The sequence below is a fragment of the Penicillium arizonense genome (assembly GCF_001773325.1).
Source record: "Penicillium arizonense strain CBS 141311 chromosome Unknown PENARI_contig022, whole genome shotgun sequence".
Classification (NCBI taxonomy): domain Eukaryota; kingdom Fungi; phylum Ascomycota; class Eurotiomycetes; order Eurotiales; family Aspergillaceae; genus Penicillium; species Penicillium arizonense.
Genome location: NW_019173299.1, coordinates 45487 through 62117, shown reverse-complemented (window position 1 = coordinate 62117; position 16631 = coordinate 45487). Strand labels below are relative to the sequence as shown.

The following is a 16631-nucleotide window of genomic DNA, read 5'->3' as shown; positions in this document are numbered from 1 at the left end:
AAAAAAAAAAAAAAAAAAAAGAGTCAGACAGTGCTGCATCCAGAGGGGCGCATTGTTTGATAATCAAATGACGGGATCTGCATTAGTCTCTGTGAATTTCGTCTGAGATCCAAGAGGTAGCGGTTCTTTAACCACTCATGTTTACTCAGAAATCCGATACATCTGAAGGAACAGTAACAGAGTCTCCGTCAGAGTCAATATCGCTGTCTTCTTCCTCAGCAGCCCCCTTGCATCGCAGCGATACGAGACAAGTCCCACTTCAAAACAACTCAAATGACCGCAGTGGCTGATTCTCTGGGTTAGTCGTCTTGATCTTGAAGATAAACACAGAGCGGATCAGTTGTCCGGACTCCACATGCCAGAGGCGAATACCGTCACCTAGTCCCTTGATCCACTGTTGGAGTTGGTTGGGGAGGCACTGGTTTGGAAGATTCTGGTTTGGGTGACTTGGGATCGGCTGGGGCTGGATGATCCAGCTCGGGCCTGCGTAGTTCAGGTATCGGTGACTCTTGAATTGGCGATGCTGAACTCGGCGACGAGGCTCGAATTTGAGTGATTCTGGCTTGGGTGACTCTGGCATCGTTGACGCTGGTAACAGCGACGCGGCGCTTGTTCGAAAGGCTCGAGAACTGGGTGTTCAGGCTTGGGTGGTTCATTATCAGTATCATCGGCGACGACCAGAGTAACGGGGAATTATATTACGTTCAAGGCAGAGCCACACGAGCCGTGGAAATGTAGAGAATGTTCTGATTGGAAAATAATCGGCCGCTTTGAGGGAACAGAGAGAAAGAGAGAAATAGAGAGGGATCCTGAACAGGCACCCCGGGGCATAAGTCTCGACGCTCTTTCAATAAGGCTCACTCAAATGTATTGAAATCAAGAGCATTGCCATTGCACCAGTTCCCCATTCCAGTTGTGTCTCCTTCTTCTGCTCTCCATCCTCCACCTCACATCATAGATGTGTTGTAATGCCACGATCGCCATGGACCCGGTACTTGGTCACCGCTTTGCCGGTCCTTGCTCTTCAGTTTCTTCGTGGTGGCGGTATGTGGGACCAGAGGAAGATGGGAAATTAGACCGGAGAGCACAGTCAGTGGGCGAAGATATGAGTGGGTCAAGAGAAAAGAAGTGTCAGCAGTGTTCTCACGTAGTGTCAGGGTCGATACTTGCAGTAGTAGTCTACGGTCAAGCCAAATACTGTTGGGAACAGCACTCACGGCAGCAGCAGAATGTCCCCAGTTCCTCCATATAGAAACATAATCGGGCCGAACTCGCATTTTGTGAGAAAGGAAGAAGTGGGTAGGTAGTCGAGCTTGCGTTGGCTTCACCGAAAGGCTACTGGTCAACAGCACCACGTAGAGGTCCAAGCTCGAGGCTGTTGGATCTTCTGGGACTGCTTTTGGCGTCCCAGAAGACCCCGGCCATTATGGACGGCCGGTATCCATATCCAGGTAGTCAGACTCCGCAACCATCACTCCACAAATCCACTGAATTCGGTGTCCTCCAACACCAAATCCCGCAACTTTGAGGGCGAAATAGACTGAGACCGAGCGGGGGATCGGAAGGGCGTATTTTCCTTAGAAGTACGCCCCTCTTTCACGGGCGAAATAGACCGAGACCGAGTGGGAGATCGGAAGGGCGTGTTTTCCTTAGAAGTACGCCCCTCTTTCACGGGCGAAATAGACCGAGACCGAGTGGGAGATCGGAAGGGCGTATATTCCTTAGAAGTACGCTCCTCTTTCACGGGCGATCGTGAGCCTGAAGTAACAGCAACAGAGTCTCCGTCAGAGTCAATATCGCTGTCTTCTTCCTCAGCAGCCCCTTGCATCGCAGCGATACGAGACAAGTTCCACTTCAGACTCATCAATTCCCATGAGGGCAATGGTCTTTTTTCTGCGCTAGTCGTCGTGATGCTGAAGATAAACCCAGAGCAAACAAGCTGCTTGTTCTCCAATTCCCAGAGTCGATGTCTGTCAGATGGGCCTTCAAACCATCCTTGACGTTGAGTTGGGTATGGGTGCGCGAAAATGGATACGTCTTCACTTCGCTTCTGCGTTTGATCACACAGAGGCAGCCAGTGAAAAGCGAGGTCCATTACAGTCTTATCCTCATTCATCCACACAGGGCGAAAAGCAATCATTGCACGATCCCACCACTGGTGTACTTGGACACTCAGTGTGATAAAATTGGATACGTACTCTGCGTTCACCCTGTTGTCGTTTCCGAGGATCTCAGACTTCAAAGCCGCTACTTGCTCTGGGCCGAAGAACATTTTTAATGTACTCCACATCTCCGATTTAATCTCCCCGCGGTTCAGCTTGCTCGGCAGAATATGTGCCGATTGGAGAGTTGGTTGGCCCATCTTCGTCACGACACACATGTCACTGTCCCGCTGTAGGCTCTAATAGATTATAATGTTAGCGCCATATCCTTTCGATACTGTGGATCTTGAAAAACATACAGCACTCTTGCAACTTGCAGTGTCTAGCACCGACACCACTGCAACAGGTCTGGAAGGACCAGCGACAGTATTCGGTACACTGGTTGGAAGCGGAACGAGTGGCGGGGAGATGATCTCTTTCCTCAGCGGACTTCGCTGGCGCACTGGGATCTTTCCTTTGCTGGGAGACCCGGAACGAGATCTCACAGAAGCGGAAGCTGACGCAGTGCCTTGAGTAGCCCGCGAAGCAGGCTTGGATTGCGGTCCTGTTTTCGTCGAAGCCCCTGGTTTGTGCAGAAATGGTTAGTATACGTTTCTGAGCGAAGACTTGTGTGTACTTACAGACACCAGCTATGTCGGGGGCAGGCAGTCTCAATAATAGGTTCAGGCTTGTGATATCTGAGTCATCACGCGGTGATGCGTGTTTCCTCAGCATCTCAATATTGGCGAACCACAGGAAAAAGAAATTTCCGCGAGGGATTTCACAGAGACTTGGGTCCTGTTCAACAATGCGCCGAATCAGGTCCTGACGCTCCGGATCGTCCAACTCGGAAAAAACGTGCTTGTTATCAACACTAAGACGCGACATCATGAGAATATCAGGACAGAGGTCACAAATTCTGATGAGTAGCTAATGAGTGGGTATGAGAGGCACGTTGGAGAGAAAAGAAAACAACGTGGGGTGAGAACTGGGGATATATGGATCCACACCTGCAGCCCTACGAGATGACTCATCCACTATCTAAGCTAGGCAGCCGACCCTGACAGAACCTAATTTCCCTCTTACTTTAACCTAATAATGACTCACTTACAATGAGTTCTAAGGATTCGAATAGACTATTACTTCGAGGCAAAGATGGGTCGCAACTCTAGCCGCTAGAGTTTGGCACCGGTGACGCTGGTCTAGGCGACGCTGGCGCTAGTATTCTACATTTCGCCTGTAATCTTAATTAAGGATTAATTCAGATAATAACCGATGCGTCGTGACGAAGATGGGCCAACCACCCTTCCTCGAAAGTGAGAAGATATCTTTCCGACACCCTAAGCTCGTCCTTTGGCGAAGAGAACCGTGTCGCTTTGATGTCTCAGACCTTCGCCCGCGACAGCAACATAAACACGGAGCATGTTTTCAACTGTCTCATACAGTCGGTTCAAGTAGAATCATGTTGGGATCTTACAATTTGTGCTTTTCGTCCTATTTCGATCAATGACAAGAAGATCTACGTGATGCACAGAAGCGAACTGCCAAGGTTCCTATTCTAGCGCAGCTAGACCCAAACCAGTGCCTCCCAAACCCAGACCATCTGCGCGAAATCCACCGCCACCAATGCACTCCACAGCAACGAGGGGGAAACACAGACTCAGCTACAAACGAATCATTGAACAGACGAAGGATATATTCCTTACAATAAATATCAGAACATGGCGCTTCGATGATATCGTGACAGAAAGACTCCATGCACGCCACACACTTGTGACTCGTCGGAACAGATAGCAGATGCCAGATGGCTGTGTTCTCGCGGTGTCTTTTGAGGACTCGCTCTGGCCTGCGTCAGCTGGTGTACCTGCAGCATAAGATTGTGTGTATTCAATGTCCATCTCGCTCTGCGGTGCAAGTAATACCTCTGCGCCAGAGGAGGAGAGGGGGGGGAAGGGGGGTTGGCTTGAAGACGTTTTTTCAATGTCTCCAGCACCCAGTACCCAGTCCATCCGTGTTTGAGCAGCTCCCCCTCTAGATAGACAAAGGCTTTTTGAATGGCTTCGGATTTGCTTGATGGGTATTCTGAGCATAGTGTGCTCAATTCAGCAACCCGCTACGTTGCCAAATTCATGCACCAAACCGGTCTTCTTGCTCAGTTTCAACATGCTGACCAAGAAGAGTCCGAGGACGAACCAGAAAAGACCACGAGGTCATGGAGCAGAGTCCCGAAGACGCTGGGCACTCACCAACGCTTGCCAACACCGTCGAGGGTGGAGAGGAACTCGATGAGCTATTCGAATACACACTGCCTGACTGGGCAACGAACAATAATGAACAGCAATTGAGGCTGAAGTGAGGATGTCGGAGAACGGGGTTTGATCTGCGGCAGTACGAGCTGGCTGGGATCTTGATGCGGAAGCGTGTACATGTCTCGTGAGAAGAGGACAGGGACAGAGGAGGTGGAGGTGCATCCACGCGCTCATTTTGTATTCAATGCATCACTGGCATTGAATTTTCATTTGTACTGCGGGTTTTATGGGTTTTATGGGTTTGGCTTACATGTAGTGGGCTGGTGCTTCTACTCTTTGAGAACCAGCCTCACCTTTGTACTGGAGCATGATCAGGCGTACGGACACGAGTTCTTGCTTCAACCGGATAGAAGCGCCTGCATAGCCATTACGATACTAGTTAGACTCCAACAGGTTAATAGAACTTTGATTGATTGATTAATTGACTGATTGATTGTGTGCTCAATTCAATCTGACCATGGTTTGGGAGCCAGGGTGCCTTGATCAACACATTGAGAAGCGTAAGGGAGGTGCTCAAGGAATAATCGTAGGGGCAGAGAGATGTGCGCTCTCCGCTCAGAAACGGGCGTTTAATTGTGCCGAAGGTGATCACTTCTCATGAAAAGGCGATCTTGAAAGGTGACGATGAGTCCTATATTACTTCGAGGCAAAGATTGGGTCGTGACTCTGGCCGCTGGAGTTTGGCATCGGTGACGCTGGCCTAGGCGACGCTGGCGCTAGTATTCTATATTTCGCCTGTAATTACCTAAATCGCCACAGATAAGCCTGCAGTATTCGGTAATGACGTGTCCCGATTCTTACCTTGGCAGATCAAATAAGTACTTCTGTTTCAAACCTTTCCGGTTATCTTAGTTTCCTGTGACGACCGTGGCTGAAGGTTCGGGTGTCTCAGACTATTCCGAATCAGGGCCGTGTTGTGTAGAATGTTCACTCCCTTCCAAGGTTCAAAAATAATAGCGAAAAAAAAACAACTGTAGATGACTAGTAGTCTAGAAGGAATACAGATCTGAAACCGAGAATTAAGGGGATCCAGTCAGGGGGTCGTTCCTTGTGGCGTCAGCTGCATGTACGGGCGACGACTCGGAACTATGATCAGAAACACATCGACCGAAATAACTTATATCTCCGATGATGTACGGAGCGTCCACACTTTAATCGGGAAAAGAACTGCAGGGCCGAGTGACAGTGAATGAGAAGCGTATCACGAGGCGTTCTCCGGCGGCGCTTGGAAGCTTCTCGTACTCACATTCCTTCCAATTTCAAATATGGCCAGAACTTTGATGAGGGCTCGGCTTCATTCCCTCGGCATTTTGCATTGATTCATTCCTGATCCTTCAATTTGCTATAGCGCTCGCATTAATTCATAACATATACCCTTGGCCGTTCTAGGCCACATGAAAGAAATTCCTTCATGCTTTTCAAGGACATTGTTTGTTTCATTGAATTTAGTGGCTGATGGCAATTTCAAGTCTTTATTTGGCCTTGGATGCAATTCGAAATCCGCAGCTCTTGTTGCTTTTGTCGGCTTTCGAGGTCTTTATTCCTATTGTTCGTCAGTGGACCCCTGTCAGGCTGGTAATTATCTGATCTCGCATCTATAAAATGCGGATTTCTCCCTGTAGATAACATTCTTCATCGTTGTGGTATTTACCATTCTACCGCAGCATCCACTACAGCACTGAATTATTTTGATCGAGCTTCTACAGCCACATTATACCCACAAGGGCACGCAATCATGCATGGGATCTTTTCTACCATCGCCACGGTCTTCACCTTGGTGTCGGCCGTTCAATCTGTCGCTGTCTTAGTGCCTCTATACACCTGGCCCGGCACAGATTCCTGGCAACCGGTCTATGACTCACTGGAGGCCCATCCATACACTACATTTTATCTCATCGTCAACCCACAAAGCGGACCAGGGAGCACAGAGTTCCCCCAAAATATCTTTATCACAGCCTTTGCAAAGCTGAAAAGCTACAGCAACGCCAAACTCCTAGGCTACATTTCGACAGTATATGGCAACAGGGCCATTGCAGATGTCGAGAGAGAAGTCTCCGTCTACTCCAATTGGGCCTCCTACCAAGGAAAAAATATCGCCGTCGACGGAATCTTCTTCGATGAAGGATCGAACGGACAGGACACTACCAAGCTCGCGTACTACCAGCAGGTCTCAAAGACTGCCAAGAATAGCAACCTGAACATCGTCGTCTTTAACCCAGGTGCTAAGATTATGGCTGATACCCCGGAATGGTTTGCTGCTGCTGACTTTATTGTTGAGTATGAGAACACTTGGGCCAACTGGGTCTCTTTGGCCCCCGCTGAGCATTTTTCGGACATGGAGTACTACCACAAGATCGCCATCATGTTAACGGGGACTCCTGGGGTTGCTAGCATTACCGATGTCGCTCTATTGGCAACCAGTATGGGCCTCGGTGCTATCTATCTGACTTATGACAATGACTACATGACTGACCAGTCTGTACTTTCTGTGTCAAAGGTTGCTGTCGGTGTTGATATGGTCCCTCCACGAGTTGGAGTCCCCCAGCCAGCTGGGCACCGCCGAGAGGCTCACTAGTTTCAGGGGTTCTTCGGTTTCTTTTTCCTTGTCTTTTCTTGTTATTTCATGTTGTTAAAAATACAATATACAAGTTCAAAAGCGTCCACATCTCCATGTAGTTTACTATTATGATTCCAATGTAGAAAAGGTTCTAGTGAACTGACTTTCTTAAAGTTTATGTAGAGATAGCCGCCATGTTAGGACATTCTAGTTCAAACACTGTAACCCAAATACCAGTATCCCTCAGTCCAACCCCTTAGCCCCGTCCTTGTAAGGCCGTAGATCATACTCATCAGGATAAGTCTCCAGAATCCGCTTCAGCTCCGACATTTGCTCACGCTGCTCTTCAGTAATCTCCTCATAAACATCCCTAAAAGCCTCCCTCAAAGGCGGCTTCTTCTCACGCTCAGCCTCTCCAAACTCCTTAAGCACAGCCTTGCGCATCTCATCCCGCGTCTCCTTCTCTTTTTCTTCATTCCAGAGTCCCTGGTTCTCAAGCCACTTCCGCAGCCGAATAATGGGATTATCGCGACGCTTCCAGTCCTCGACTTCAACACGGGCACGGTATGCAAAGCTATCATCCGAGGTACTGTGGTGCGAGACACGGTAGCTCATGGCTTCGATGAGCACCGGACGTCCTCCATCGCTGAGAGCTAGACGGCGTGCTTCTTTCATTGCTTCATGTACGGCAAAGACGTCATTGCCGTCCACTCGGATCGTGTCGATTCCGTATCCTACGCCTCGACTTGCGATTCCATCGCCCCGGTACTGCTCCAATGTTGGGGTTGAGATTGCGTAGCCGTTGTTCCGGCATAGGAAGACTACCGGGCATGATCTTGTTGCGGCGATGTTGAGTGCGGCGTGGAAGTCTCCTTCACTGGCGGCGCCTTCGCCAAAGTAACAGGCCACGATGCGTGGATCCCGGTTGGGGTTTTGGAGATCTTGGAGTTTTAGAGCGTAGGCTGCGCCTGCGGCTTGGGGAATTTGGGTTGCTAGAGGTGATGAAATCGTATGCTATGGGTTTGCCCAGGCGAGTTAGCTGAGATACATAATATTGTATCAAAGGGGCGGTACGAACCATGCGAGGGTAGTTTTGTCCATAATGGACGGGCATGTTCCGGCCCCGTCCTGTGTCATTGCAATTGGCGAACAATTGACTCATGAAATTCTTTAATGTAAATCCCCGTTGCTGGAATACTCCTGCTTCACGGTATTGTGCGAACACCACATCGTCTGGTGTTAAGGCGGCGGCAGATCCCACGGTGATACCTTCTTCGCCGGCGGAAACCTGCATATATTTGTTAGACAAGTCATATTCCCTTGTAGAATATTCCAACTTACCATATAGAAGCTCAGTCGACCCTGCCGTTGTGCCTCGAACATGACCACATCCATGACGCTAACTACGAAGAAGTCAGTCCCTTGATTCCGCGGTAACTGAACACCATACTAACCAGACAGCATATTTTTGTACCACGTCAATACTTCCTCATCGGTAACATCAGGTGCCGGTCTTGTCTTATCGACCAATTCGCCATCCGAGTCCAACACTCGGTAGGTAGGGATAGCGGGCAGATCCGAGGCTTTGAGGAAGGTCATGTCGGTGGTAAACTTGCTATTAACCGCGCCGGGAAAGCGAACACTGCAAACAGACGTTCCAATTAGCTCTTTCCTATACCAAAATACCAAATTTCGAAAGTCCCCTCACCTGTCCGACCCAGGCCGCTGCGAGATAGAGCTACCCCATCTCCGTGCGGGGGAGGTGTGTGCTGTAGCTGCAATCTGGCTGCGAACAAGCCCGCTCCGGGCTAGAAGTTTCATAGACATCTTTGAATGCCGTGATATTAACATGATGGAACTTTTTTGTTGTATGAAAGGGGGGAATGCGGGATGTAGTCGGTCTTGAATGTCTGGGGCAGATGCGGAGAGACTCGGTTGGCCGCGGGAGTGACGCCAATGCCGACGCCAACCGAGTCTTTGAATTCGCGGGGGAGTTTTGATCTCGGTATAAGTTAGGAGATGGACAACAACATGGAGCAGCTTGGTCTGAGTGTAGAGCGAAACTAACGTCTAACCTTATCTGCTATCTGCTTTTACTTTACTGATATAACGTTATCTATAATGTTCAGGCTATATGTCCTCTTTGCCGAACATACCCTTCGTCATACCTGCAACTTAACAATCCCTGTCGATAGTAATTAAATGCCTATTAAATCATTTTATTAATTGTAGGGCTTATATTTATTCATTCAAATCTTAGTTGGGGGAAGGGGCTACACATGGTGCTGCATTGGTCCGATTTAGGCTCTTCAAGGAACAGAAGCATTGGATAAATCGTGTTCAAAACCTGAATAATTTTTATTGGAAATATGCAAGACACTAGAGCTATCTTGATAGGAAGATATGGACACCACATGGTACTATGGGATGGGTTATCTATTGTCGCTTTTGGTAGCGTTGGACAAATTTGAAGCTCAGGCACAATGGCAATGAAAGGGTAAAAGACCCTGAAATTATCCTGTGGCGTCGAGGGATCCATGGATGTAATCAAAAGATCGTACCTGAGAGAAATCCAAAAAAGAAACTGGAGAATGTTCGTTCGTCATCATCCTATGACGGCAGATCTCCACTATATTTCCCTGCTGGACCCTATGACATAGCCGCAAAATGCTTCACCCCCAACGGTCAATGGCCAATATATCTCTGTCTTAATGTCTACACCCTTTCAAAACGTATAGAGACATACATCAAACACCATGCTTGACACCGAAAACATCCAGAAGGTATTAAATACCGATATCAGCACTCCCATCCCAGAGCCCATGGTCACCAAGATCACATCCCTACCACCATTCATCGATATACCAGGTGTCCAAAACTTCCGTGACCTGAGCCATGACGATAACAAGTTGCGTCCGGGCTATGTATACCGATCCGGTAACCTGTCAGATGTAATGGACTCCGGAAAGGCCATAATTGCCAGCGAACTAGGCATCACCACCATCTTCGACCTGCGAAACGAAGGCGAGCGACTAAAGGCCCCGCCCCCTTCGCTTCCCGGAGTGGACACGATATGGGTGCCATATGGTGCGCGACCAGCTACTTTGAATCTGCGGGACTTCGTCGGTGAAGACAAGGGCGCGACAGGATTCGTGAAGATGTACTCTGGGATCCTTGAAGCTGCAGTTCCAGGGTTCACTGAGGTCTTCAAGCATATCCGAGACAATCCCAATGACCCCTTCATCTTTCATTGTTCTGGTAAGTGCCTGTGCTTCGTTGTGTTCGATTTGTGTGCTTGCTTGTCCTCGGTTTGATGTGATAGGTGCTGACCGCACCTCTTCTCTACAGCTGGTAAAGACCGCACAGGTGTGCTCTCTTCTCTCATCTTACTTTTGATCGGTCGGCCCCACGAAGAGATCATCAACGATTATATCCTCACTCGAGTCGGGTTGGAAAGTGCACGCAAGAATCTCATGGAGGCATTCGCCCTGAACATGGATTCTGACGAAGTAGACATCAGCCAATTGAGCCCCGAGGCTCTTGGTATGCTCGAATTGTGTGGTGTCCGGGCCTCTGTAATGGAAGCCTTCTTGAATTCCTTCGAGAATCAGTATGAGAAGGGCGTGGAGGGGTATCTGACGAGGAGACTTGGATTTTCGGCAAACGATGTATCGACGATGCGCAAGAACCTCACAGCGGTTTAAGGGAACATTGTCGGATGTAAATAGAAAGACATTTGTATACTAGATCTCACAGCATGGGGTGCATTTTAAACTAAACCAAATACACGAGGTTACGTTGTCAATACTTTACCATTTAGCACTACTTGGAATCAAGGGGTAGAATTCACATAGCGGTCAATACGATCTTATAAATCACATACGGAGTAGGATAAATGGCCTCTGCCCTGTATCTCCATGACCCGATGAAACAAGCATTCACCCGGCCGCTATAGTTCCACGACCCCTCTCGACCTCCGCATAGTTCCTCCACCATCACTGCAGATCATCGCGTCCGCCCGCCGCCCAGTCCATTCTTGGAGATTTGGGACTTTATCCCCGGTTACTCGCAACTCACCACTGCTACCGTTGCTTTCCCCCGCTTGCGAGAGGGGCGTAGCTGCAATCAAGTCCATACTTCTGGTGTCGGCAAGTCCCTAGACCACACACCACACACCCTGTCACTTCATTTAACCGGAGTGACCGGAAAAATGTACTGGTGGGTCTCGTCTGCTTTTGAATGCGATATTTTACCGTTTGTTGATCGGCGACAAATGATAAATTGGTTGCTTTCCCCCGGATCTTTAGCGGAGCGTTTCGGTAATTTGCTTGTGCAGTTTACTTGGACTTTTAGTGCCGTAATGCATCTCTGGAAGCAGCTCGTGCTAGCTGCGCTTCCATGTCTCCCACCTGCTTTAGGACAGAGTGTTTTGGATCTTAGCGGCGATGGATGGACGGTTAGTAGCAAGGCGCTGAATATTAGCGTTCCTGGCCGTGTTCCTTCGCAAGCACATTTAGATCTATTTGCTGCTGGTGCTATTGGTATGTTTACCTCGAGTCAACTTGTGAATCAGGAGTCTAATAAAAGTCATACACAGATGATCCGTTAGTTTGTCTTGTGTCACTTCTTATTCGTCTCAAGCTAACATGGATTACTTCAAAGTTATTATGGGCTGAACGACTTCAATCTGCGTTGGATTGGTAACAACAATTGGACTTATACAAGCAAACCAATCCAAGGCTTGTATGTACTGCTCGCAATGTTCTGGTATTCTGGCTAACTATTCGCAGGTCAAATAAGTCCAAGTCGTCTTGGCTTGTATTCAACGGACTAGACACCTTCACAACAATCGAATTTTGCGGTCAATTCATTGGCACCACCGATAACCAGTTCCGTCAATACGCCTTCGATATCTCCAATGTTTTGAGTAAATGCAAAGGCTCGCCAACTGTGTCTCTTAACTTTGGAAGCGCCATCAAGATTGCCAATGAGATTGCTGCCCAGCCCGATGCTCCAGGTGAGTGCCCCAAGGGCCACCTGAAGTTCATTCTCTAAATCCTATTCAGAATGGCCCGCCGGAGTTCAAGGAACGTTTGAGTTCCCAAACCGCTGGTTCATCCGCAAAGAACAATCCGACTTTGGCTGGGATTGGGGCCCAGCCTTCTCACCAGCTGGACCATGGCAAAATGCTTACCTCGTACAGTTCGAACGCGAGGAAGGTGCATATGTTCTCAATACCGACCTTGACATCTATCGAAAGAATCAGATCAACCATATTGCGCCCGATCAGAGCCAGCCGTGGGTTGTAAATGCCAGTATCGACTATCTCGGCTCTCTTCCGAGTAAACCGTCCATGGCCATTGAGATCAAGGAGCTTGAGTCGGGCAAGGTACTGAAGTCCGGATCACTGGACAATGTCGTCGTAACTGGACAGACTATCACCGGTAACACCATGGTCGACGCAGATGCAGCCAACCTCTGGTGGCCTACAGGCCTAGGCAAGCAAAACCTGTACAATGTCACAGTTACAATTCAGGATAGCCATCAAGACCTGGCGAGTGTCACTAAGCGCACTGGATTCCGCACGATCTTCCTCAATCGATCAAACATCACCGAAGAGCAATTGGCTCAGGGTATTGCTCCAGGTGCCAATTGGCATTTCGAGGTCAATGGCCGTGAATTCTACGCTAAAGGATCCAATCTCATTCCGCCGGATGCTTTCTGGCCCCGAGTTACCAAGGCCAAGATGCAGCGACTGTTTGATGCGGTTGTCGCCGGAAATCAGAATATGCTTCGAGTCTGGGCTTCTGGTGCTTACCTTCCGGACTTCATGTACGATCTTGCCGATGAGCGCGGTGTATTGCTATGGAGTGAGTTCCAATTCAGCGACGCTCTCTATCCGACAGATCAACCGTTCTTGGACAATGTCGCGGCTGAAGTTGTCTACAATGTGCGACGCGTCAATCATCATCCCTCGCTTGCGTTGTGGGCTGGTGGAAATGAGATCGAAAGCTTGGAATTACCCGAAGCCGAGGAAAAGGCACCCGAACAATACGCCGACTATGTGGGTGACTACGAGCATCTCTTCATCACATTAATCCTTCCCCTGGTTTACGAGAACTCACGATCAATCTCATACATGCCCAGCAGTACCAACAATGGTTTCCTGGAAGTTGACCTCTCCGCGAAAATCCCTATGGTTGAGCGCTACAAGAATGGCACAGACGCCAAGGGATATTACTACGGAGATACTGACTATTACAACTACGACAGCAGTGTAGCCTTCGACTTCGACGGCTACCCAGTGGGAAGATTCGCCAACGAATTCGGCTACCACAGCATGCCCAGTCTACAAACCTGGCAGCAAGCCGTAGACGACGAAGACCTCCATTTCAACAGCAGCACGATCATGCTCCGAAACCACCACTATCCTGCAAATGGTCCCGATACCCACAACTACAAGAACACATCCATGGGCATGGGAGAAATGACCCTAGCAGTGCAGAGATACTACCCAACCCCCAACGAGCACGACTCCATCGCCAACTTCAGTGCATGGTGTCATGCAACACAGCATTTCCAGGCAGATATGTACAAGTCCGAAATCCAATTTTACCGTCGCGGTAGTGGAATGCCAGAACGCCAGCTCGGCTCTCTGTATTGGCAGCTAGAGGATATCTGGCAGGCACCGACATGGGCCGGGATCGAGTACGACGGCCGCTGGAAGGTGCTTCACTATGTTGCTCGTGACATCTTCCAACCTGTCATCGTATCTCCTTTCTGGAACTCTTCTACCGGTGATTTGGATATCTATGTTACATCGGACCTTTGGGATACTGCTCGTGGGACAGTGAATCTGACCTGGGTTGATTTGTCTGGCAAGCCGATCTCAGGGAATGCCGGGACGCCTAAGAGCAAGCACTTCTCTGTGGGGGCTTTGAATACTACTAATATCTACTCGACTAACATGTCGAAACTCTCTCTGGCGAATTCGCAGGATGCTGTTTTGCTTATTGATTTGATCGCTCAGGGTCATCTTCCCAATGCTGAGAGTGAGGCTTTGACTACTTTCACGCATCGGAATCAGTTTACACCTGTCTATCCTAAGGATCTAGAGCTCAAAGATCCTAAGCTCAGTCTATTGCATGATGCCAAGACCAGTGCATTCACTGTTGAGGCGAAGAGCGCGGTCTCGCTGTATACATGGATCGACTATCCTGCTGGTGTGGTGGGATACTTCGAGGATAACTCGTTTACTTTGGTCCCTGGCGAGAAGAAGACTGTCAAGTTTGTTGTGCAGAAAGATGAGACTGGTGGGAAGTGGGTGGATGGTGTTACTGTGCGAAGCATGTGGGATCAAACCACGCGGTCCTGAAAAGTACATACATAGTCTGACCTCTTTTCGATTATCGAAAAATTGATTCCTTTCGTCTGTGTTGTAGTACCTCTGTTATAGAAATGCAGTCTGATTTGCTCAAATATCAAGGTTCAATACATTCATCATTAGAGGTAGTCTAGTATATTCTGATTTAATCTAATTATATTTATTTTTGGTCCCAAAAAGCCTTCAGCTGGCCCGCTGCCAAAAGCTCTCATCTCAATCTCAATTCCCTTTCGAAGCCGGAAGAAAATCGCAATAAATGACAATCTTCTAGTCCCGAGTAAGCTTCGCCCGCAAGCGAGCACCAAACATGTAAAAGACGTAAGGGATAAACACCATCGCAACACCAATAAAAGCAAGCAACCAAGAAGCCCACTGCAAACCAAGACGATTATACATCTGGGTAGTAAACAGCGGGAACGCGGCACCACCTCCAGAGCGAAGGAAAACCTTGGCAGCCAAAGCCGACGCGGCATACTTCTGATAGGAGTCAATAATATAATTATTGACAGCATAATAGCAAAGCACCATGCCAAACCCAAAAGCGATACCAGAAGAAGCAGGCCCAACCCAAATAATATGCTTGAAAGAAGTAGCACCGAGCAAGAAAAACGCAATTGGAATAAACGGCGCACCAATAAGCGCAGCGATAAGTCGATCTTCAGGCGTTGGAGAGCGAACACTACAAATCTTCTTGAAATGGTTTTCGATGAGCGGCGTGACAACCAGTGCGAAAGCAGCACCGATCAAAATCGGAATGAACATTAAACCGATTTGTCCGTCGTTGTAGTTGTACAGTTTGCCGAAGATGACTGGGTAAGCGAAGAAGAAGGCGTAGAGCATTGCGTAGATGAGGACGATGTACATGCACATCAGATCGAGAACGGGTTCGGTCATGATCATCGTAATGGGCCGGATCAAGCTGGTTCGAGCGATATCACGGAATGTAAGTTTGGTCTTTTCCTGCTCGGTGATGATATTTGGGTTCCCAGTTTCTTTGCGGAGTCTCGCGGCGCGTCGTTTGAGGATTAATGGGGCGTATGTCTCTGGAATGAGACCGATCATGATCGTAATGGCGCCGGCGAAGGCGAGGTTCACCCAGAAGAAGAGGTCCAGACGTCCACTTCCGACGTTGATCCAGCCTGTTACGATGGGTCCGAGGACAGGGCCGCAGTATGGTGCAGCGGCGAAGTAGGCAATTGCCATGCCGCGCTCTTCGATGCTCCAGATGTCGGCGATTGTTCCTCCAGCAAGGGAAAGTCCCGAGCTGGAGAACACGCCACATAGGAATCTGCTGACGAGAAGGCCTCCGATGTTTGGTGAGAGGGCGCAAGGGATGTTGAATATCACATAGAGGAGGAGAGAAATTATGTAGACGGGTCTTCGGCCGATGATCTCGGAGAGGGGGGACCAGAGGAGTGGACCGACTGCGAAACCGCAAACCATGATTGAGCAGGTCAAGATTGCTACTTCGAGGGAGACATTGTATTGGTCTTCGATTAGACCAAGCCCACCGGTGACGATTGATGAGCCGAATGCGACGCAAACGACTAGGGCTGAGGCGACCATGGTGATGTACCATCGGTAGGCGCGGGACCAGTTATAGGGATGTTCGGGGTCGTTGATAGTAAATGTGACGAACTCTGTGGGCCCCTTTCCTCCTTTTTCGGGGTCGGTGTCTCTTTCGTTGGCTGGTGTCGCGACTTGGGTGGATGAGACAGATCGATTGGATCGGATTTCCTCGAGGGTCCTCTGGGGGACAAGACCCGTGCTTGTTTCGATGACATATTCCTCTGGAAATACCGGGTCTCTAGTATATCCAGTGGCTGGATAATTTGATTCCATTGCATAAGGCCGGCTGTGGAGAGCTTCTTGGGTTTCGGAATCGCGGTGGTGACGTAGTGGCTCGGGGGCTTCTAAATGTGGTTCCGGTATTGTTGAAGTCATGATGATCTCAAATCTGTGAGATATGGGAGAAGTATAGGGAACTTGGGATTGTGAATGTTGGGACTACATGGCTGGGAAGTGACAAGGTCTTTATACCCTGGGTAGCTCTCACGAGATCTTCTGTATATACTTGTAGGCCGACTGATCTCCGAGATAGACCGCGCCATCACCGGAATTCCGCATGCAGGAAAATGACTCATTCATTCTAGAAGATCGAAAGACAACCGGCGGTTCATATCTTGCATTGGACGGGATTCGGTGAGATTTAAAGTGAGCGACGCGCTTGATGAGCGATA

The 16631-nt window shown here is 48.9% G+C and overlaps 7 protein-coding genes across 7 annotated transcripts; 3 read left to right on the top strand and 4 right to left on the bottom strand.

The window, feature by feature from the left end:
* Window positions 1–259: 259 nt before the first annotated feature.
* On the bottom strand, window positions 260–580 carry PENARI_c022G02883 (uncharacterized protein; the record flags this gene model as incomplete). The annotated part of the gene is made up of 1 exon (XM_022635339.1): window positions 260–580. One exon carries the CDS (start codon window positions 578–580, stop codon window positions 260–262), a length of 321 nt encoding a protein of 106 aa, XP_022484675.1.
* An 891-nt stretch (window positions 581–1471) lies between these two features.
* On the bottom strand, window positions 1472–3029 carry PENARI_c022G08333 (HNH endonuclease signature motif containing protein; the record flags this gene model as incomplete). The annotated part of the gene is made up of 3 exons (XM_022635415.1): window positions 1472–2401; window positions 2462–2724; window positions 2783–3029. 3 exons carry the CDS (start codon window positions 3027–3029, stop codon window positions 1472–1474), a joined length of 1440 nt encoding a protein of 479 aa, XP_022484699.1.
* A 3156-nt stretch (window positions 3030–6185) lies between these two features.
* On the top strand, window positions 6186–7025 carry PENARI_c022G12046 (spherulation-specific family 4 protein; the record flags this gene model as incomplete). Its single annotated transcript, XM_022635460.1, has 1 exon — window positions 6186–7025. The coding sequence occupies one exon, from the start codon at window positions 6186–6188 to the stop codon at window positions 7023–7025; it is 840 nt and encodes a 279-aa protein (XP_022484727.1).
* Window positions 7026–7250: 225 nt separating this feature from the next.
* Window positions 7251–8834, bottom strand: PENARI_c022G08458 (thiamine pyrophosphate-dependent dehydrogenase E1 component subunit alpha; the record flags this gene model as incomplete). The annotated part of the gene is made up of 5 exons (XM_022635417.1): window positions 7251–8021; window positions 8086–8295; window positions 8349–8410; window positions 8462–8649; window positions 8716–8834. The coding sequence occupies 5 exons, from the start codon at window positions 8832–8834 to the stop codon at window positions 7251–7253; spliced, it is 1350 nt and encodes a 449-aa protein (XP_022484705.1).
* Window positions 8835–9763: 929 nt separating this feature from the next.
* PENARI_c022G03128 (tyrosine-protein phosphatase) lies at window positions 9764–10711 on the top strand (the record flags this gene model as incomplete). The annotated part of the gene is made up of 2 exons (XM_022635341.1): window positions 9764–10265; window positions 10356–10711. 2 exons carry the CDS (start codon window positions 9764–9766, stop codon window positions 10709–10711), a joined length of 858 nt encoding a protein of 285 aa, XP_022484787.1.
* Window positions 10712–11367: 656 nt separating this feature from the next.
* Window positions 11368–14382, top strand: PENARI_c022G10280 (uncharacterized protein; the record flags this gene model as incomplete). The annotated part of the gene is made up of 5 exons (XM_022635436.1): window positions 11368–11548; window positions 11605–11611; window positions 11670–11750; window positions 11798–12024; window positions 12074–14382. The coding sequence occupies 5 exons, from the start codon at window positions 11368–11370 to the stop codon at window positions 14380–14382; spliced, it is 2805 nt and encodes a 934-aa protein (XP_022484767.1).
* A 276-nt stretch (window positions 14383–14658) lies between these two features.
* On the bottom strand, window positions 14659–16335 carry PENARI_c022G04214 (MFS transporter; the record flags this gene model as incomplete). The annotated part of the gene is made up of 1 exon (XM_022635355.1): window positions 14659–16335. The coding sequence occupies one exon, from the start codon at window positions 16333–16335 to the stop codon at window positions 14659–14661; it is 1677 nt and encodes a 558-aa protein (XP_022484746.1).
* Window positions 16336–16631: the final 296 nt, after the last annotated feature.